Source organism: Tetrao urogallus, assembly GCF_951394365.1.
Source record: "Tetrao urogallus genome assembly, chromosome: 3".
NCBI classification, from domain to species: Eukaryota; Metazoa; Chordata; class Aves; order Galliformes; family Phasianidae; genus Tetrao; species Tetrao urogallus.
In genome coordinates this window covers 20,648,603-20,671,616 of record NC_136815.1, presented here as the reverse complement: position 1 = coordinate 20,671,616, position 23,014 = coordinate 20,648,603, and the positions used below count along the sequence as shown (strand labels likewise).

General features: G+C 36.1%; 1 protein-coding gene across 1 annotated transcript in view; it reads left to right on the top strand.

The window, feature by feature from the left end:
* Window positions 1-23,014, top strand: part of VPS13B (vacuolar protein sorting 13 homolog B) — a gene marked incomplete at both ends in the record, with an annotated part of 421,628 nt that overhangs the window by 264,345 nt on the left and 134,269 nt on the right. Inside the window, 3 exons of the mRNA XM_079533473.1 lie at window positions 12,120-12,323; window positions 20,934-21,060; window positions 22,606-22,749. Of these exons, the coding sequence (XP_079389599.1) occupies window positions 12,120-12,323; window positions 20,934-21,060; window positions 22,606-22,749 (475 nt within the window). The remainder of the gene's footprint in view (window positions 1-12,119; window positions 12,324-20,933; window positions 21,061-22,605; window positions 22,750-23,014) is intronic.

Below are 23,014 nucleotides of genomic sequence, written 5' to 3'. Positions count from 1 at the left end.
CTCATGGCAAAATTAAATTCTAACTGCAGCTATCCTAAATAACTCAAACAGTATTGTTTAAGTGAGCGTAGTTCCCAGCCCTTACTGGTTTCCCAAGTGAGCTAAGTGCTCATATGCGTTAAGGGTAGACAAAAGTCATGCTTAATGTTTCTTCCGATGCTTAAGCTTATTCTATGCAGTACTAATACTTTACCTCTATTGCTATTAAGCCTGATTATGGTGCAGTAGAATACAGTAAGATATAACAGTAGAGTACAGTAGAATAAACGGTAAGATACAGGGCTTTTGTTGCATGTCAGAAGCTTTTATTTATTTATTAAGGACTGGTTCATGCATTCTTATGGGGTTTATTAGCTGTGGGACACAAAGATAAATGTAACATTCTTTAGCCTCTCAAAACATTTTTCATGCCCTCTGATGCTTTTGGTGGTTGGTTGTTTTTTTCCTGTGAGAAGGCAATGGCTAACACTGGTATGTTAATGGCTAACACAAGTGCAAGTAATAAAATACAGAGATAGTATTAGCCATCTCTGTTGAGTACAATGTCAGTGATTTACATAAATCACAAGTACTTCATTTAGTCTGTATTCCCCAGCAATAAAATACAAACCAGTTTAGAGGTGGTATTAATAGAGCATAGGAATGTATAGAGATATATCCTTTCTTTGCAGAATTGGAGCAGAACATATTTGAACTCTTCCTGATAATCAAAGGTTATTGAATAGTACTATTTGATCTTTGTGATATCATTTTTCAAAGAACAAGAAGAAACTTGCAGACTAGCCAGTCTAGCTGCAAAGCAAATCTGAAAGTTCTGTTTCCCAGTGTACGGCAGGATGTGCATGTGCATATACATATTCAACAGAAATTGAGAGGAAAACAATTGTTTGCTATGTGTTGGTTCAAAACATCTCTCTGTACACTTTATTCTTCAGACAGCTTGTAATGGTTTTCTTGGCATAATTAGAGAAAAAAGCCCACTGTATTATGCAACTGAGACAGTTGTAAAAGTTGCTTTCTAAAAATAATTTTAACAAATCTTGCATTTTTCTTGCATTGCAGCTTATAAAAAAGGCAACTAAGAAGTATTTACTAAACTAGACTCAAACTAAATACAGATGACATAATTTGCTGTTTCCCAAATGGGCCCTGTAGTGAACCTGGGTATTTGTACTTCTTTTAATTATGTTTTGGGTTTTTTTGCTCCAGACAGAAAGTAAAACACCAAATGTTCTCATAATCACCATCATTTATGCTTTTTTTTTTTTTAATTTTTTTTTTAGAAAGCCTCCTTAGATCTCCTTATAGAATTTTATACTCCTTGTCAAAATTCTTGAAAACTGATTAAGTTAGTCAAGGAGAATATGCTTGATTTTTAGGAGTGATTCAAGTAGTTACATACCTAAAAGTTTTACCTTAAGTTCCTGAAAGAACTGGTGTAAAACCTTCAAGAGGTATATCATAATTTCCAAAACCAAAATACGCTGTAGTTGAGCACACCATTCCTCTGTTTCAGCCCTCCCTCAAAACCAGAAAAAAAACTGGAAAATGCTGGTGGAGAAATTGTTTCCTAACAGAAAAGTACCCACTTCAATGCTTTAGCAAAGCTAAATGTTTGGGAATTAGTTTTCTAGGTACAAGTATTTGACAAGAAACCTGTAAATACCCAATATTATTATACAAAAGTTGGGAGTCCTAGTGCACTCTACTTGATGTTCAAGGAGAATTCTCTAAACAAAGAATGGAGAAAACTTATCTAGTAGATTGTGTTTTTTCCTGTGTTTTGATAACACTGTCTTGATTGTTCAAGTCCTAATATTTTAGGAAAAGAAGATAGAAGGAACACTCATTCAAACAATTGCCTTTCAGACTCTTAATTCCTTTAAGAATTATAATGATCCTGCTTCCATTTATACTAAGCAAACTGGAAGTGTTTATTAGCAATCGGTTGATAGTAAATTTGCCCTAGAAGGAGCTACATGCGGAATTGAAAGAATTAGTTCTTTTAAAGTAAAGGTCTTGCCTGTAACTTCTGACTGTGTTGTAAAAATTTCTGCCCACAGGCATGTGAACTCCAAGTTGTAATTTTCTCAGGGAACTGAGAGTGCTAGAACCTTAGTATTTTACAAGCACATATGAATTTGCATTTACTTCTCTGAACTCAAGATTTATTCATTACATAGGGCATAACTGAATAAGGTGAATGTAATTGACAAAGGAGAAGGGTAGAAATATTCAGGGTGTAAATTTAAGGTGTAATATCCTTGAGGAAGAGAAAGGACTGGGAAGAGTTAAGAGTACACCAAATTCCTTGTATGAGAACAATACAGTAGATGCAATTTTTACACAGAGATGCATCATGTCTGATGAGGGACTGTCAGAGTTCACAAAGAGAATTGACATTAACATATTTACCAATATCATGACAATTTGCAGCCTAAATTATGTGCAGGAAGAGAGTAAATGGCTGTTTAAATAAACAAGCAAACAAACCTTTCCTGTAAAAAAAATTCAGAGTTCAAGCAAATGTGATTTTCACAAGTAAGCTAATTCTGATTTCAGTAGGAAATTTTTAAGTTTTTCAACTGGATTATCAATGAGTAACTTACCTGTTTTGCTTTGTAGATTATTTTACTTCCATCTCTAAAGTTGTCTCAACATCTCTCAATTTCCCATATTACTCTGTAGAAGATCATGTCAGTGCTCTGAGCTTGCCTTTATGTTCATGGTTAAATGGGTCATTTTCCATCCTGCCTTAGTCTTGGTACACACCTGAGGCAGCTCAAATCTTACTTACAATGTTAGTAAATCCATATAAATCTAAATACTAGGATCATAATATATATTTATTGCATTTCAGAATGGAAAAGAGCAGTTCAGAACCATGTAAACATCTAGTTTTAATAACAGCCAGCTACAGCTTCATAACCTATGAACTGGAGAACGTCTGGTTGAACCTAAATATTTACTGAGGTATTTTTGTTGTCCAAAAGTAGTTTATGAATTAGTGCTGTCTTTTACACTCTAAGAATCCCTGATAATGAATGAAGAAAATGTATATCGTCTGTCTTTTTCTTCCCCTCTGAAAGCATTTTTAGGATTAAACTCCCCTTCAATATATCATGAGTTCACACTGAATTTGAAAGTGCTATTAACAATAGTTTAATGATGTTTTAAGGAAGACAAAATAGTGGTTTTGAACGTGAAAGGTAATATGTTTCATAAATTTCTACCAAGACAGTTTCCCAATGATATTAGAAATAAGAAATAAAAGCACTGCAGGGACTAGAAGAAAATAGAAGGAAAGGTGATAATTTTTGAAGAATGACAAGTACATCATCTTGTTTAAGTAATTTTATGCTGAAAACCCATTAAGCTATTACTGGTATGCCACTAGTATTGGTATATCTTACATTTTCAAATTCGATATTTTTTTAAAATCAGCATTATTAATGCAATTGTTCTGCAGAAAGAAAAAGAAATACAAGTGGCATCTTGCAAGGTTGATCTATGCCAAAGTTAACACGAATCGTGATTTGGAAAGCTAAACAGTTAAACATTCATGATTTAGAGTTGTTTCCCCTTGTACTATATGTGCTGCAAACATCTATTATAATATACATGTGCTGAAAATATGCATAATAGGTACTGTTTAATATAAAGGAAAATCAGTATTTATTTGTTCCTAATGTTCTATAATATTTCTTACAGCAATTGACTAAATTTTAGGTATGATTTTGATATACCGACACAACAATGCAAAAATATCCCACCTCAAGTCTGTTTGTCAAACTATAGTCGATATGTCTTGTAGATTTAACCTTTGTACCAGTCCTGTATAACTTAAATTGCAGAAAGAAATTGAAGTCTGTGTTCAGTGCAACTCAACCTTGGTATTTCCAGGTGAATTTCTAGTCCAACAGAAAATAATGAGTTGTTGTATCACTAAACGAGGTGAAACAACCAACTAAAACACAGTACAGTGCAGGATAAAAGCAATGGTGAAAGCACAAGCTTGTTTACTCAGTTGTGTGGTAAATCAAGCGCACATGAAATATTTAAGAATTCAAAATTAAAGATGCTCTTACAGCCAAACAGCCTTAAGTTTTGAGATAAAATTATGTCTACCATGAATCAAAAAAGCATAGAAGTGTTTGGGTTCTGTTGTATTTTGACTTCTTTTTGCTAAACCCTCCACCCCCACTCAGACTTCTACTCCACCCAGTTAAACTCTTCAAGCTCTGTTCTTGCTGGCTCTTATTTAGAGAAACTCTTTTCCACTTGTTTTTCCTAGAAACACTTGGTATCCAAAAATATCCTGCAGACCTTCCCTTGGAATTGTGCATACTTATCATTTATACAGTCTGTCAACTGTATATTTATACTACGCTCCCTGAATTTGAGTGAATGCTTAAAAAATATAATGAGATTCCTCAAAGTGTCTAAACATTAAACAGTATAAAAATGAAAAACTGATCTTTTAAAGTTTAGGCTTGCTCAGGCTGTTATTTTTGCTGTGGAATTTAAACAATAAAGTTACAAAAGTCATTAAACCAGATGGCATCTAAATGCACAGCTGCAAATTTCAGCTTTGTTTCGTTTTATGCTTTTTTTGACAGGTTAAAATTACTTTATCATTCTATACCTTATTATCACAGGATCATTCTGTTCCACATACAGTGCTAGAAAAGAACTGCACTGCGCAAGTTCTTTGATTTATTTGCAGGAAATGACAGTATCAGAGCCCTTGGTGCATGGGGCTACTTTTAAGTATCTGGTCGCCTCGCTGTAGATGTAGAACATTTCTTGCCTATAGGACTAGAGGAAGGAGGCACCAGGCCAAAGCGTTTGATGTGTGATCTACTGTAATTCCTCTTAGATGTTCTGTGGCTTCTTATGATGAATACGCCGCTACCAATCCTAACCTTGTAGTGTTCCATTTCACTAAAATTTGACTTCCCTAAATGGTTAGGAAGGAGGATTAGAGTAGAACTCACCTGGAACCACCGCAGTGCTTAGTGGATGTGGAGGAATGCTGTTATTTTGAACACTGAATATGTACCCACTGGATTTCAAAATACAAATGTTTAAGTAGTTATATAAATCTTGTTAAAAAGTATCCTATCACTATCCACCATTGTGAACAGCCATTCCCCCTCCTGTTCATATGCTCTCTTCATGTATTGGAAGGCCACAAGGAGGTCTCTATTGGGCCTTCTCTTCTACAAGCTGAACAATCCCAGTTCCCTCAACCTTTCCTCACAGAGAGGTGCTCCAGCCCTCTGATCATCTTAGTGGCCCTCCTCTGGACCCTCTCCAACAGCTCCCTGTCTTTTTTGTACTGGGGGCTCCACACTTGGATGCAGTATTCCAGATGGGGCCTCACAAGAGCCGAGTAGAGGGGGACAATCACCTCCCTCTCCCTGCTGGCCACCCCTCTTTTAGTGCAGCTCATAACACAGTTTGCCTTCTGGGCAGCAAGCACACACTGCCTGCTCATGTCCAGCTTCTCATCTACCAGATTCCCCAAGTCCCTTCACAGGGCTGCTCTCAAGGAGATCTTCCCCCAGCTTGTATAAATACCTGGGATTGCTCCGACCCAAGTGCAGCACCCTGCACTTGGCCTTATTGAACCTCACTAGGTTTTCATGGGCCCACAGCTTCCTCCCTCTTTTTTTTTTTTTTGAGGGGGGGGGGGGGGGGGAAGGGGGTGAGGTGGGCTGTGGGGCAGGATGTCAGCCACCTGTGCAAAATATTAAATTCATTTTTCCAGATTTATTCTTCTGTATGTTCAAAGCAAAATCTCTTTTCTCTTCCATATTATTGTAGCTCAACGGAAACCAGTCCTTTAAAATGGTTTAGGGTGAAAATAAATATCTGTGCAATTCAGTAGTAGTAGCTAGTGAAACTGATCAAGTTAAGGACACAAAGTATATAGCCAAAAGAAAAGTGATTAATTGAAATTTTTCCAGTTTTCAACTCTGAGCAATTTCATTAAGAACTGGGATTTTGTCTGTATTGTTGTGTTTACAAAAAGCCTGAACAGCTTACAAAGTAATTATAAGGGAAGACGTGTCTGCTACAGCTTGGCAAGAAACAGCTGTGCTGAAAAGTTCTAGTAAAAAGGAAATAGCATATTCTGATAAGATTTCTGAACGAAATTAGATAGTTTATTATTACTGTTGTTACATTCTTTGGAAGACAGAGTTATTGATAAACAACTGGGCAGTTCGTGTTTCTGCCGATCCTGTTTGTTTCATATGTGACTGTTTAATACCTGGCTTGGAGGTATTTACAAGAAACAGCTGTAGCATGACTACCTTCCCTTAGTGTGACTGTCTTCAGGGAGTTGATGTATTAGGAGAATTCTGCATTGTGGTTCAAATGTCTTGAAGCTCAGGTATCTTGAAAAAGCTGTAAATCAAGCTTGTTTTCAAAACATTATTTTCTAAACATATATCTGACATGTCAATATATGTTTGGGACTCTAGGGAGAATGTCGCACAATGACACTCATCTGAACCTTGGTGCTCTTCTATTGGACTGTCTGTTCTGGGTAGTTGTGGGTCTGGACTGTCTGTAGACAGGCAGATTCTGTTGTCTTTCGATTTTTCCCCAGGCACTCTGACATTCATGTTTTGAATTATGTCTTAGTGTACATATAAATACATAGTAGAATCTTTCTTTGTTTATTTATTTATTTATTTGTTTTTATTTGAAAGCCCTCAGTTCCATAGTTTCTCCAGTTTTCGCTTGTTTCTAAGTTACCTAGACATCTTCAGCATTTTAACACTTGTACCATTTCTCTCTTAGCAAAGATATTCAACCGTAGTTACAAAGAAAGGCAAAAGAAACCGAAGTGCCTAAGAGACACAAGTCAGGTATTTAACCAGCATTGGATTAAGACAGGATAATTATCCAAATTGTTCCTTTGACCATTGCTTAACTGTATCAATTGTTTGAAACTGCCTAGCACAATCACAAGAAGTTTGTCTTTATGTTTCAGTCACTACTTGTCTTCTTTTTTTCAGCATGGTTATTTCACAAGTAATCCACTTCTTAAGGTGATTTATGTCTAGTTAGGAAAGTTGTAAGCATATGTATGTTTTGTAGTTCTAAGTATGGCTGTTGGTGATTAGAGTAAGTATTCCATTGAAATTCAATTAATTCCAGCTTCTTCCTTAAATTTAGTATGATGTGATGCATTTGTCAACTGTATAGATGTCTAGAAGTGTTCAGTCATTTTTACTTTGCTCATGGAACTAGGACTAATGTTTTCACTTACAGGGGTCCTCCAAAACTGAAGCTAAATATTTTAACCACTTCGACTTAGAGGACACCCACAGAATTCCCTACAGAATTCACCCACTACGTAGGGAATTCTGTAGGGAAGGCTGGTGCATCTGTCTGTATAGAGCATGATATTAATGAGCTAATAAGGGAAATTAATAAAGGAGAACATAAGTTTCATTCTTATGCAACAGATGCTTTTGAAGGTTGACTGTAATATTAAAATGAAAGTGAACAAGATAGCATCACTTGCTAATCAGCAAGGCATGAAACAGGAGTTATAATGTACTGAGCTTATATTTGCATTTGATCATGGTATTGCTGAGATGAGAATTATATATAAGACAGATTCACTTGATAGAATAACTATCTAGACAGAAATTGATGGCATCCAATCCAGGTTATGCTGCCAGCAAGTGTACGGAGTTCTTCTGCAGCTTAGCCAGCCACATGTGGCATAGTTCTGAGGGGAAAAAGCAGAGGCAGTGAGAAGAGTGTTTGAGAGCCTGTTCTGCTGACCCAGATTAAACTGTTTCCATCATCCCAGAAATCATAAAACATTGTGTTAAGCTACAGATGAGTCTCTGTAGGGACAGATGGCAGGGTGGGAAAGCAAAGCCAAAGTTACTTTTATGAAAGATATGGAAGTCAGGCTCTGCAGCAGAATTATGTACAAAATTTTAGAAATTTACCAGGACCTTCCTTTCTGGCCTGAGGATACATTCTTTTTCTTTCTTGCAATAAAAAAAGTTTTATTAGCTACAGCTTTTCTTCAGTTTTAGTGCCCTGATAGCATCTTCCTCCTCCGAACTGCCTTGTTCTGTGCTCTTTTTTTATTTTCCTTCTCATTCTCACAAACACATTTTTAATTTCTCCAAACTCAGACAAATCCAAGATGTCTATCATGAACTGCCATGGTTCAGAGTTTATTTTATTCATGTTTTAAGAATTGGCCTATGTAGCACCTGTTCAGTGATTCTGGGGGAAGTTCAGTTTTTCTCCCAGCAGCTCAAGCTTTAGATTCTTTGTGGCAATGTCATCTACTTGCTCTTAGAGTGAAGGGGAAAAAAAAATAAAAGAAATGTTGCAGCTTATCAGAAAGCTGATTTCTGTCAGTGGTTTTATTGATGAAAGCTCAGCACTTTGAATGCCTGGTGTTGAGATGCCCTGGGTTCATGTATTTCTCTCTGCCCTTAAGATCATGCCCCATGGCATCTCACTTTAAATGGAGCATCCCATTGCTTCCCTAAAAAACAGTTGTTTCACATTTCCCCTATTGTTACATGTTCAGTGGCCTTGTTGGGGAGAATATGTTAAGAAATTGTATTGAATGGGATGAGAAAAAGGCAGTTAAGGAGCACAATGTCAGTGATTTCAACACCACCAGTTCAGTCACCATAGCACAGGACAAGATGCCACTGGTTTTGCCTCAGTAAAGTTGAAGATATTTTTTGATCCAAGCTTACTGTCTGTTTCCTTTGCTATTAGAGTAGGAAACATATTTTACCATCAGGGCAGAACCTTTCATTTGGTTGTGTAGATTTGTTTGTCATCTCTTCACCTGGAAAGGGAAATAAGCACACAGAGATCTATTGAATGCTGACAGAAATTTCCTGTTATGTGTGAACTCTGTGAATATTTCTTAATTGTGACATAATACTCAGACTTTAAATGCCATTTTCCTGGCTTATTTACTTATTCTGTAGATCTCAGATGAGTTATAAGTGAAGAGATTTAACTTTTTTACAGTGAGTCCCAGAATTTTGCCTGTTCAGCAGTGTGTAGTAACTGGTTCAACATGGGCTGTTTCTTTTATAAACATGCAAAAAGCCAAACCCAGCCTTAATCAATTTAAAAAGAAAAGCGTTTCTTTTCTTTTCCTGTTGCATGCTTATGTTCTTCTTTGCTTATGATCTTACTGTTATTGATCAACTGTTGTGCTCTATACCACCTGCTGAAAGGTTTAGATGGGATAGTAAGATTGTATTCAGAAGACAGAAGCAATTAAAATCATAACTCCTCCAGCACATTTCAGCTGGTAATATTGCTTTTATTCTAGAGGAAGAGAAGTCATTAATCTGTTTACTCTTTTCTCTGATTTATTTGCTGTAGGGATTTTGAAAGCTACAGAATGAGAAAGACTGCAGAGCTCATTCATAGTGTCTGTGATTAGGCCAACTGTGCTTTATTTTAACTTACTTTCATCCTTCTAAAAAGGAATACCTTTAATTAAACTGGGGGTGTACTCAAAAAGACAGTTGGTAAAGAAAGCCACAAGTGTGTGGTCATGTGGATGTCTCTGTGTGTATTTGGGGGGGGAAAAAAAAAGCAGTATTTTGAATCTTGTATGAATTTGGCAGCATGTACTTTCTGAGACCAATAATGAGTTTAATCAAAATGTCAGTGCATTGATAACTACTCCTTGTTGATTACATATTTGTATCATACGTATATCTTTAAATGGGTGACCTGTAGAAAATTTCAAAGGTGCATCAAAAGGAGCAGAAGAAAAGGGTTGTATTATATAGACATTGTTAATAGAGGAGCAGAATGCAGTTTTTATATGAGCATGAAGGTGTTAGGCTGTGATATACCAAAGCATTACAGACAGCGTTATCCAGTCCTTGAGATCTTACAACACTAATTGGATGAAGTAAAAGAAAAGAACCAATAAACATACCTTATACTAGCCTTGCAATGCACCAGTATCCTGTATCTGAATGGTAGCACTATGTATTTTGCTGTAGCTAAGTGTGTTTGCCAAAGAGTGATTTCATTGTTTTTTATATTTAAATAAGTAATTTATGAGGGGAAGAAAGCTGTTGTCACAATGTGGAGTTTCAAATTGATGCATGCAGCCAAATTTCATTCTAGGAATTCAGTACACCAGGTCATGGTTGTGCCGAACAAGGCTAAGGAATGCAGTTCTCTGTGCGGCTTAATGCAAGTTCTCAAACTCCTCATAAAAGAGTGAATGGAAAATACTCTTTACTGTTAAGTACAGGAGAGAATGATTCATTATGTAGATGAAATTATCATGTTCTGTATTTTGTATACTTATGCATTTTTAATAAAATATGCAATTTGGTGCTTTACTTTCAGTAATGTTTCACAAAACATATGTTCCCATATTTATTTGCATTAAGAAAGCATGTAAATAGATGCTGTACTATACAATAATCTACAAAACAAAACTACATACAAATTAATGGAATAATTCCTTGAAAGAATAATAAAATATGCAGTTGTTGTTGTGGTTAGATCTCTCTGTGTGAAAAGCTGACAAACACATTCCTAAGTTTTGAGAAAACACATTTAATTTTGAAGTGCCACTACTGACATAAAATGTTTTCAGTGTATTTCAGCTGAGCATTTTAGACAGGATTAGGGCTACAGAACAGTATGATCACACATCCTCGAAAAGAGCAACTTGGCAGAACTGTTGGCTTTCCTGCAATTTGGATGCCTCTACTAATATCCACCATATTAAATAATAAATTATCTTAATTGCTACCATATTCTATCAGCAGTTTTAACTGTGTTTGGGTTTGGACAGCAATGGGACTTAATTTTGAATTTGATCACACATCTCTGGATTGCATACTAATACCTATAGCTTGCATCAGTGTATGCATCACAGTTTGTGATGTGCTGCTTTAATCCTTATTTATTTTTAGATTGTTAATCTCAATGGTTATATGAATAGCAAAACTATTAAGTTCTCTGTGGAGACAGCATTTATTTACAAAATGACAATTCTGATATAAGACAATGACTGAGAATGGAATAGTACATTGGATGGCATATGCAAGCTAAAAGCTGAAACTTCAACTCATTAAAAATAGACTACACTGTGACTGGATCATGAATTCAAAACAAAAATAATTAGGTATCATTGTGTCCTAGCTTGTTTTTTTTTTAAAAAAAAAAAAAAAAAAAAAAAGTTCAGTTTTGCTTTTTTATTACATTATAAAGTGAGTATTGTGGATAAAATTCTCTTGTTGCCAATGAAGAAGAAGCATGATCATTTACTGAAGGCTTACTTGTGTTAGGAGAAGGCAAATTGAAATAGTAGGCCATTCCAGATCTCTCTTCTAGTACTGGTTAGAACAAAAGCTTTCTTGAGTGTTCTGCTGAAAACTGGTGTGACTGTTCCCCAAGCTCGGCTGGAAATAAAAATATTCTGTTAAATCTAATGGAGTAGAGTTTTGCATAATCTACAAGTAATGTAGTTCACTCAAAAATGCTTTTTTTTTTTCCTTCTGAGAAGAATTTTTGTGACACAACACTTTGCTGAAATTCTATGTTAAGAAGGTATTTTCCATTGTCTTGAAATGTTGTTTTTAATTTCTATTCTTTCAGATAAGTTTGAACAACTTTTTTTTCAGTAAAATTGTTTTATACTGTTAATGCAGCTATTCTTTTTGAAGACTTGAATAAGACATCCTTTATCTATTCAGTAGAAGTACCTGCTTTCCCATAAGGCTGTTTGTATGGACCTGATTGAAAGTCCACTGAAGTTAATGGATTGATCTCATATATTGACTTTGGTGGAGCTAGCTAAACTTTGAAATGTATTTATTTGTATATCTCTCATTCAAACCCATTGCGTAAATGCAGCTGAATACTTTCGAAGACTTAAACTAATGCTTAGATGTAACTGGAAGTGCCAAAACTGACACCTAACTTTTCATATTTTTGTGTCTTAATTTTCTTTTGAAGCAAAATTTGTTCATAACATTTTTTAATCCAATTTTGACCTTAAAACCTCACTGCTCTATATGTTGCAGCTTGTTCTGAAGTGCCACTTTTTTGTGTTGGCATTGCAGGAGGGCACTGACTCTTGGAATACTTCGAGACCCTGGATCCGAGGTTGAAGACAGACAATATCAGATAGACCTTCAGTCTATAAACATCGGTACTGCTCACTGGAATCAGCTGAAACCAGAGAAAGAAAATGGAAAAGGAGGGATTTTGCCAGAGAGTGAAAGGAATTCTCAAAATCCAGCACTTGAATGGAACATGGCCAGTAGGTGAGAACTTTTTTTTTTTGAAACTCACTCTCTACTACAGTTACACAGCACAAACGTTGCAGATACCATTTACAGTCTGAATCAGCTAGTTCTATATTGTCTTTTGCTCTGCAAGCACATTTGCATGGAGTTTTGGATTATGCATTTAAAGTGAATATTGCCATTATTGTTATGCTGTAATTGCTGTCTAGTTATTGTGTCTTTTTTTTTTTTCTATTATAAGCTCATTTCTTAGTGGCTTACTGTCATGTCCATAAAAATAACTCCAGGGCTGAGACTTGGCATTCAGCATCTTGGTCTACAAGCAACAGGAGGTTTTGTTTTTGTTTTTTAACTTCTTTTGTTTGTATTTTTACAAAACTTGAGTAAAACCAGCTTAGACATTTTTAAGTTAGAGGAGGATGAAGTAGAACATTTCCTATTGGTTCTGAACTGGCTTTTTTTTTTTTTTGCACTTCTGTAACTAAAACCAGACAAATTTTTAGAAGGAGATACTTCAAGTGAATCTTTGTTGTATTTTGTGTGATACTCAAGTGAAGTGCTGCCCTCTAGTTAAACTAAGACTGAAATATCACAGAATCACAGAATCACAGAATTGTAGGGGTTGGAAGGGACCTCCAGAGATCATCGAGTCCAACCCCCTGCCAAAGCAGGTTCCCTACAGCAGGTCGCACAAGTCGGCATCCAGGCAGGTCTTGAACATCTCCAGAGAAGGAGACTCCACCACCTCCCTGGGCAGCCTGTTCCAGTGCTCCGTCACCTCACTGTAAAGAAGTTTTTGCACAATTTGTGCAGAACTTCCTATGCTGCAGTTTCCGGCCGTTTCCCCTTGTCCTGTCTCCACTCACCACTGAAAAGAGTCCGGCCTCGCCATTCTGCCCCCCACTCCTTAGATATTTATAGACCTGGATCAGGTCCCCACTCAGTCTTCTTTTCTCAAGGCTGAACAGACCCAGTTCACTCAGCCTTTCTTCATAGGAGAGATGCTCCAGGCCCTTCACCATCTTTGTGGCCCTCCGCTGGACTCTTTCCAAGAGATCCCTGTCTTTTTTGTGCTGGGGAGCCCAGAACTGGACGCAGTACTCCAGATGAGGCCTCACCAGGGCAGAGTAGAGGGGGAGGATCACCTCCCTCGACCTGCTGGCCACGCTCTTTTTAATGCACCCCAGGATGCCATTGGCCCTCTTGGCCACAAGGGCACACTGCTGGCTCATGGCCAACCTGTCGTCCACCAGGACGCGCAGGTCCCTCTCCGCAGAGCTCCTCTCCAGCAGCTCATCCCCCAGCCTGTACTGGTGAATATATAAAAATATATAAAATATAAAGCCTACTTGGTATTTTAAGTTTTTAAATTTGAAATTATTAAAGGGTAGTTTATTTTTTCTAACTTTTCTGAATTTTTGATTCTAGCTTTAATATGCTTTTTATACTCTATAAGTTCATATGTATTTAAAACTGAATTTTTGTGGGTTATGTAGCAGTCAGAGAGTTGTCTTTTCAGACAGACAGGAATAAGCTTTGATAGCAAAAAGCAAGTTTTCAGAGGTCATTTTGAGTTCTGCCAGAAGAAGTCTGTTGGCATACACTTTTTTTCCCTTGATTTGGAAGTCCTTTGTCCTGAAAAACAACCCACTCTTTATGAAATGTATGCACAACTTTGTGGCTCCCAAGATACAGTGAATTAGGGGGTATGTTCCTGAAAGTAATGTAGAAAAGTGGGGGGAATCATTAGGAAGGAAAAAAATTGAGTTATTGCTGGTTTAATTTTCAAGAAAAGGGGAGATGACAGGAATCTGAGAGGTTTTCCTGAAAGTGAGGCAAGCTGTAGCAGAAGAAGCTCCATGAGGATGGCATGCAGCCTAAGGTTTCTAAGTGATGACTTGATGAAAGACTGAAAGAGTACATAAGGCCCCTCTGGAGGAGTATGCACAGGAAGAGGATGTGACCAATAATAAATTCTAGTTTATCACTAAAACACAGGGGCAGTACAAGTAAATCTAACGAAAGCAATGGTATAAACCACAAGGAAGTGACTGAATACAGATAACAATTTAAACACGGTGCTATTATTGGTTCTTCGTTTATATGATCACCTGGTTCTTTCCTGACATCCAATGATTTATTTCTATATTTATTACTAAAACAATTGCATAGACAACTTTGCATTTAAATTTTTCAAAATGTATGCATGATCCCTAGATGTTTGGCAAGTTGCCCATCAAGTTTCCTTCTCACTAGACAAAGTAGGGCTACTGGCACTTTCAAAAGATGGCATTAATTTCCAGAGTCTTCTGTCCAATCTGAGTTGAGCTAACATTAGTAAACCAGCTTGGTACTGACTGTTCTTTCCCTTTCCATTGGTGACTGGAATCACATTGCCAGAAGTCTTTGGTCTGAGCTTTATGGTTATAGGATTTTGATAGGAAATAGGACTGGTAAAAAGTTATAGAGATAAGAATATGGGAAGCAGCTGTTACAAACAGTCAAAGTTCACCTTTTTTGTATAGCTGCTTGGATATTCTTTTTCTCAGCAGACGTCTTAAATAAAATTTTATTACAATATATTTGACAAGTAAGTAAGTTTTTGAAATTGCTTTTAAATGAATTTTCTACTTCTTTTAATGTAAATCAGTTGTAATTAAATACATTAGCTTTTTCTTTCTGGCATACAGTACTGTATTTTAATTCTTGAATTTATTTAAAGAAAAAGCTGGTATGAGTGTTGTCTTGTCCTTTCAGCTTAAATTTTTTACACATTTACTACAGTCCTTTTTCAGAATGTTCACATTTTTGCTTTTTAGTTGGCAGTCAGCTTTGCTGCATCTGGGTCTATTTTATGATCTGTGGAAATGTTGTGCTGAGAACTGGAAGAACCCACATTGAACTTTGCCATCCTTTGAGATGTTTCCAGCATGAACCAAGAGGGTGGCTGCGTGGTGTTTTACATGGTGCTTAGTGTTTTCAGGGTGACATTTATCTCAAGATTTACTGTAATTATTATGGGAGTTTTATTCTTTGACCTACTTGCAGTACTGCTTTCTTTTTTAATTATTTTCATTAACATGTTTAACCTGGAACATAATGATTTTTACTGAGTTATTTTAGTGTTAGTTTCATAATATCATTAAATGTACTACTCCTTGTTTTTACTTATCATTTAGATCCAATATTATGATTCATTAGCTTAACTGGGTTTAAAATTATTTTTTGAGATCTGTTTCTCTCTTACTTAGCTAATTTGTTAGTGCTTAGATGACATGTGGTGCAGTATAGAATCCAATCTGTATCCAAGCACATGACGTAGAATTGATTACTTCACTGAAAGCTCCAGTATAGGCAATAGCCTTTTATTTGCATTCCCATTTCTAGAGGTACCACTGTATATTTGTTAAAAAAAATAAATATATATAAAAAACTAAATTATATTATTTTGTAATTCAGTTTTCTGGGTTGAAATCTGATCTTATTTTTAAAAAGTTAAAAGAAGACCGAATTATTCAAAATATAAAATGTATGCGCATAATACAAACAAATATTTGAAAGGTTTTGACATAATTTATCATTTAAATGCTTTAGCAATGTTTACACAGAAAGTAAATCCTTCAGATTTTCCCACCACTTCTTCTGGAGTTGAACATTTCTAGTAATATCTCATGCTTTTGAATTATTATGATGATTAATTTTTAACTTATACAATGTAATTTGGAAAGAAAGTAATGTTGCTTTGAGACGAGGTGTTAAATGTTTCATGGAGATTAGTGTAATGTTCAAGAAGAGCTATTCTGGAGTGCTCAGGTGCTGCCTCTGGTGCCTCTGAAGGACACAGCAGAAGTAAAGGGGGAACCTGGAGCTCTGGGGAGAGGAGTTGGGGGTGTCCTTGCTCAGAAAAACCTGTCCAAATACCATGCAGTATGAAGGATCAGCAACCGTAACTCTTCCCATTATGACATGTTTATCCTTCACTGTAGATGTTATAAAAAGCTCCCTAATGGTGCAATATATAAAAAGAACACTAGAAACAGTCAGACAGTTCTAATAAGGTTATGTACAAATGAAACCTGTCCACGTTTTTTATTCCCTTTACCAAACAGCATGTGGGGAACTGGGAATACTTAACCAAAAGAAGTTTTCTTGATTGAAAACTGCTTTTTCAGCTTGCAGATCTCCTCCTCCCTCTCCCTCCTCTCAATGGAAAAAACAACAGCCCTAAAGGAAATAAAGAAATACATCCTCTCCTGAGGCCTCGCCCCCATCCCTGTGCAATCCTTCCACAGCTCCCAGCAGCAACTTCTGCTTCCTGCAGCCTGAATAAACTCTGTTAGAAAAAAAAAAAAGAAGAATTAATTGAGCTTAAAAGCATTACTTCTCTGTGTGGTAATGAATTGAGTGTGGCAATATACTGCATTACAGTTCTGTCCTTGGCATTTGACCATCTGGAACAGCTCTCTGCAGCTCTCATTGAGTATGTCAGGAAGCCAATGATCTGTTGTATGAAACTGAACAAAATACCACTCTTGCTTTGCAAGGATCCTCAAAATGTTTCCTGCAGATTTTTCCTTGAATAGTTCTCATTTTCATGCTTTTTTGGAAAGTTGAAGTGCAGCTTTCCAAATTCTAATAAAGAAGACCAAGAAAGTGATCGTCAGTAGATCTATGTGTGGAGAAATAGGGATATTTCCCTGTGAATAAAATAATTCTTTTGGAATAAAATACGTTTGCATTCAGGCTTGTATCTCAGTTGCTGTTTTTACTGTATCTGAAGTAATGTTTGTATTCGTTCTGTACAAAGTGTAAGCCAGTAACAGAGTACATTATTTCCTTTATTAATCCACAGCATAGAAATGTTGCGCATCATACTTAATGAGATGAAAATTAGTTTTATTGAGATATAATTATTTAACAATAGTTATTCTGAATGGCTGGAGGATGTTTGTTTGTGCACTGTCTAATTTTGGTCAGTGGGTATTCCTCAAAGTGTTGTAATGCTACTTCTCTGCCTTGTGATGAGTCTTTGCAACACATCACAGAGATGTAAGGATGTGAATTGTTGTACCTATTGTGAGATGGAGTTTGGAGGCAGAATGCTGCTCATTTTCAGAGATTTCATTAGTTGTTAGACATCTCAATGCATTTGTGGATCAGGAATTAACTGATTTATACATCTGTAATAGAAGTCTACAAGAGAAAACTCTTCTAAAATCCTAAGTTAGCATGCTAATTATGACGTTTTCAGTTTGCATGCCTCATGCTGCTAAGGAAGGCTATCTGATTGTGTGGGATATTACACATTACTACTTTAATTTTGGTTTTCAAGTTATGGAATTCTGTGTGAGAATTCATCTTTCTGTAGACAGTAAACTTACTTGGCATAAAAAAGCTCTTTGATATAATTTGTGTATCTGTTGTAGATGTCTCTGTTCATTGCAGGGGAGTTGGACTAGATGACTTTTAGAGAGCCCTCCCAACTTAAATGATTCTGTTGGTTAGTTCCTAGGTGATGTGCTTTTTAAGTATATAAGCACTCAAACTCTAGTTTAAGTGAAGTATCATTAAAAATAAAAGATATTTAAGGATAAGGCATGCATTTCCAAGTTTCATATCTAGGCCATGTTTATTTCTTACTGGCTTGTGTTTGCTGCTTGTTAGGATTATTTCTTTTCCACATGAAAAGACCAAGTTATATTACTTACTGTGCATTTCCATGGCACCATTGTACCTCTTTGATTATTGCCATGTCATCTCTTTGGCAGTCCTTCCTCCTTGTATAAATTCGAAGTGCTCCTGAGTGGATGTAATCAGATGCTGATGACTGGATCTGACGTAGTCTAATGTTCTTGCTTTGATTATGAAATTCTGTTCTTCACATTTCTTTTTATCATCTTCACAATGTTTTCTGTCATATTAATCATTAGATATATCTTTGCTTTCAAGATATTTCCAGATTTCTGTGTCTACGAATTTCCCCTTTCACATCTTCCTTCATTTGCTTTAACTCATCTACACTCACTGCTCATTAAACCTCATCACACCAGTTACCAGGGCCACCACATTGAATTTTTGAGCGCTTCCTTGCTCATTCCTAGGTTATCTTACTGGTTTAATTTCCTGTAAACACTCACAAAAGTACTGCAGTGTTTTCTTTCACATGCTTAAAATACAAGTAAACCAGCTGTATTACAGTATAATAGAAAAAGTCATAAAATAGTGATTAGCTTGCCACTGTACTGGTACTTTTATGTACAGTGCTGTTAGCTGTTCCTTTTTCCTTCCCAATCTGAACTGTAAGCCTTGGAGGACATTTTTGTCCTGTGTTTTCACGGTGTGGACCTGTGGTCAGTATTCAGTGTCCATGTAATTATTCTGATACAGCCTAAATTTAGAACTAAACATAAGGCACCTCCAAATCTTTTTGCTGCCTTGTTGTTCTGTGTTAACATATGGACTTTGAAATGTGCAGGACTTCTAAGTGTAGAAGATCAACTGCTTTAACATCTCTAAAAGTACTAGCTTTTCCCTTTTTTTTCCCCCTCCTCTCCAAGACAAATATATAACAGATGCACAAATGAACCACGGAATGAATGTGCTGCAGACACAGAGCCATCATTACACTCTTCACAATCAAGTTTTTTCATAAGCTCATGTGGCGTACACCTGTGTTAAGTTAACGGTGCACTTAGGTGCAGTGTGGAAGACTTAATAATTCAAAGTGGAATTTGTTTCTTTGTTCCTTTTGTGCACTTTCTCATATCCTTTCCCCTCGTTATTTAGTGTGCTCAGTTTGCCTTCTGTTTGTACTTACAATTATTTTGCTAATGCTTGCCTGAGCTTCAAATTCACCATCTAGAAATGTAGAAACTAGTAAGAGTAGAGCAGGACAGAAATACCACATAAGAGTTATTTAAAATAATGATATAAAAATCAGCAGTCAGTCTCTATTACCAAAAGAGTTATTTAAGATGCAGTGCACTGCTCGGGTAATGTTTGAAAATTAAGAAATGGGTGTATCTGTAAGCTTGAAAAGTAATTTGAACAATGACTGGAAAGAGCCAGTTGTAGCTTTGGGCGTTAAAACATAGCATGTTGTTATAGCTGTGTTTCATACTTATGAATCATACGTAGTAGCAGTTTTTTGTGCCATCACGTGGAAGTTTTTCATAGAATAGATCTACTCCTTAGCTCTTTTATTTTTCTCAGAAACAAAGGCATTTCTTTCTCATCTTTCTATGAAGGGGAAATAGGAACTGGGAAGAAAGCCATCTGGTTTAAATTTAGAAGGAAGGTGATGGCAGGGAGAAAAGCATTTGTTGACCTGGCAAAATCTAAGACCGGTCTCTCAGTTAAGGATGTTTACTAACCAACAACTGGTCTGCTTTCTAATTTGAGGATCTAATTAAGACCAGTTTGGCTTCAAAAACTATCTCTGCAGACTGGCAGAGTAACAGGTGACCCAAAACATTAAAGATTTTACTGGTGGATGGTAATTTTCCCAGTTACAATCAGGTTACTTCTAAGCATATTGCCGTAAGTAGTAGGCGGGGAAAGTCATTGAAGCAAAAGTTTGTTACACACTCTGTAGCATCTGCCAGTTCACTTCTATATACTGTTATCCTGAGTAAATTTCAAAGCCTACTGCATTTTATAAGGATACTTAAGTAAACTGTCAGTGAAATTTGAAGTATCAAAATAATAAAGGCAGTAAACTGTCATCTATGGTCATGTTGCTGGAAATATATCTAAGCCTGACTTTCAGTCACACTGTCATAGCTATTTTATTTTGTTTTTGCTTAACTCTAAGCTTACAAACAATCAGCATTTGAGATTGCATGCATTTCGACAGAATCGTTTCCAGAACATATAGCTGAGACTGAACAGTAGCTTCTTGATAATTTCTAGAGTTCTCCTTGGGGTATCTGGCAGTTATCTATAAGTTATGATAGTTAGAAAGAATTACTAAAAATCTATGTTGATGGAAGGGATTCTGCCAGTTTGAACTGTGTCTTCTTTTAAGGTCTGAGCACCATCTTGATCTCATTACATCTTTTTTTTTTTTTCTTGATCAGAGGCTCTCACTTGGCACATTATGGCAATAGATTTTGACCTGACCCAGAAGATTCTGGCCATTTGGCATGTGTTGTCGTAAGCTATTAGTGGTCTGTACATGACGGGCTTGTGCTTCTAGGCTTAGTTTTTTGGTTAAAGAATTTATGAATTCAAATATGATTGAGGATGTTTTTTCATAAAATGAAACAGGAATGTTTGAAAAATGCTGCTAATAAAGCTTATGTTTTTGTTCAAATGATTTTTTTAAATTCAGGTAAGCAATAGAAAAATCAGTGTCAAATGCGTCAGTTGTCTAACTGGAGATGGATTGAAGAGTATTAGTGTTTAAACATACTTCTTTCAGGAAATGGAAGCCTGCATTCAGATTTGTGTTTCGGATGATTTATAATGACGATATTTAATGCTCACCGAGGTAGCTATCAAAAAAACCAGACCAGTGGTGAAGCAGTTTTGTGCTACGTGCTGGATGTAAAGATAAATACAGGAAGTTTTTGCCTCTCAAAATTCGTAACGTGATTTAATCTTATCTTATTTCCCCCCTCTTTTTAGCATAAGACGGCATCAGGAAAGGAGAGCCATTTTAACTCCAATTTTAACAGATTTTACAGTTCGAATAACTGCTGCTCCTGCAATTATTTTTACAAAAATTGATGCTCCAGAGAATTTACACCCAGAGGTTAGTATAAAATTTGGAGAATCTTAAAATTTTACTGTTTTGCTATTTTAATCGTCTAGGTGTGGTAAGTTTTCAAATACAGACATCACAAGCTGCAAGGAAAAAAGTCATAATTGTTAATTGTGGTGTCTCTTCTCTGCTGGATAAAAAATTTGAGAAAGGAATTTGATATTAAAGACAGCCTGTCCAGATAAGCCTGTTTGCAATACAGAAAATGGGTATCCTTAAAAGATTTTTGATGGAAAGGTGTTGAGAAGAGGTGCATTATCAAACATTGTATTTGCAGTCTTCTCATAAAAAAACCTGAAAATACAATCTATATACTGTCTGTAAGACAAAATTTGATCTGTGTTCTTTATAGCAGGCTTTCAAGCCCACAGATTTCCACAAATCATTTACTCCCCAATCATTAGTGTGAGAACTTCAAGTTATTCCAGATTTAACAATCACTTTTACCAGTCTATGGGTCAACGTGTTCATAAGTAGTCTGTGAAGCATGTTGCACAAATAAAGTATTGGCTCTCTTTTTGGTATAGTTTAGAGCTCAAAAATCTAAAACATTTTATGTAAGGGAGGTGCCAGTAAGTTTTTGTCCGCTCATAAGGAATATTTCTCATGATAGCTAGCTCCTGGAAAGAATAGACAGACCTAGTGCAGAAATATAAAGGGTATTAAGTTTGCATTACAACACTAGTAGATGTGTACAGTTGGAAAACAGATAATGCATATGGAAAGAAAAAATTCGCAACTTAATGTTTTATGTAAAGGGTTGTCACAAATGCAGATGAAAAATATAAAACAAAAATAAAGAAAAAATCTCTGAGCTTTACTAATCCTAATATTCATGAATTTCAATGTGTTTGCTACTTAAATTTGTCTTATTATCTGTTCACTGGATGACATTCTCTGATGGAGAGGTCTATTTTAGATTACTCAGAGCTTGAACACTGTGCACTTACTTCTCATGGGAAGTAATGGGAAGTATGGGAAACAACGCTTCTGGACTGATCCTGTTTTTCTTCTCTTTCTTACCAGCAATAGGAAATAGGTTTTCTTGTGCTAGATAACATCAATAGAATAGAGACCATACAGCTAACTTTGCCAAGGTTTGTCTGGTTTACAGTCACAGAGAAACCAGGTTGGTTATCACTGAGTTCCAGTTCCTGATTTACATGATTTCATTGTAAAACAAGTAGAGTTTATGTCCCATCAAAAGTAAGATGTTTCTACATGTATCCATTGCCAAAGAAATAAAAACCAAAATGTGATAGCCCACTATTTGATATTACCAATGAATGGAAACAAGGCCTCACACGAGATGCTTTCCTTGCAAAATATAATAGTTACATACGCTGTGGAAAGCAAAGCAAAGAATATTCCACATCCTTGTTTAGAATGCTGAAATACTACAATCTACTAAACATCAATACTTTATACAGTGCTGAAACATAGACTACAGCAGTGGAGCATAATACAGTTACACAGAAGCTGAAAATTATTTGCTCAGTAGCTGTTATCTAATATTTTCCCTTCATTCCTCCATAGGAAATTTTGGTTTGTGGTCATTCTTTGGAGGTCAATGTGACAACAAATCTGGATTTCTTCCTCAATGTGGCTCAAGTACAGCTTCTTCAGCAGCTGGTGGAAGCCAACATGATTGGACTGGAACCTTCCAGTACCATTAATGAGGTAGGTTTTTCCCTAGTTGCAGGTAATTTCTCTTTACAATATTGCAGCAGATGTTCACATCACCTCCAGCGACAAAAATCTTGCAAGTAAGTGAAATACATGTTTTATTGCTGGTTTTTTTAGTCAGTCTTAAATTGCATTCTAATGTTCTAACAATAGAGTGTTACACTAGTAAGAATGTCATTCAGTAAATTAGGTTAATTTGCAACAGCTTTTGTGCAAGAATGATTATCTCATGTAAATGATAGAAGAAGAAATTTTAAAG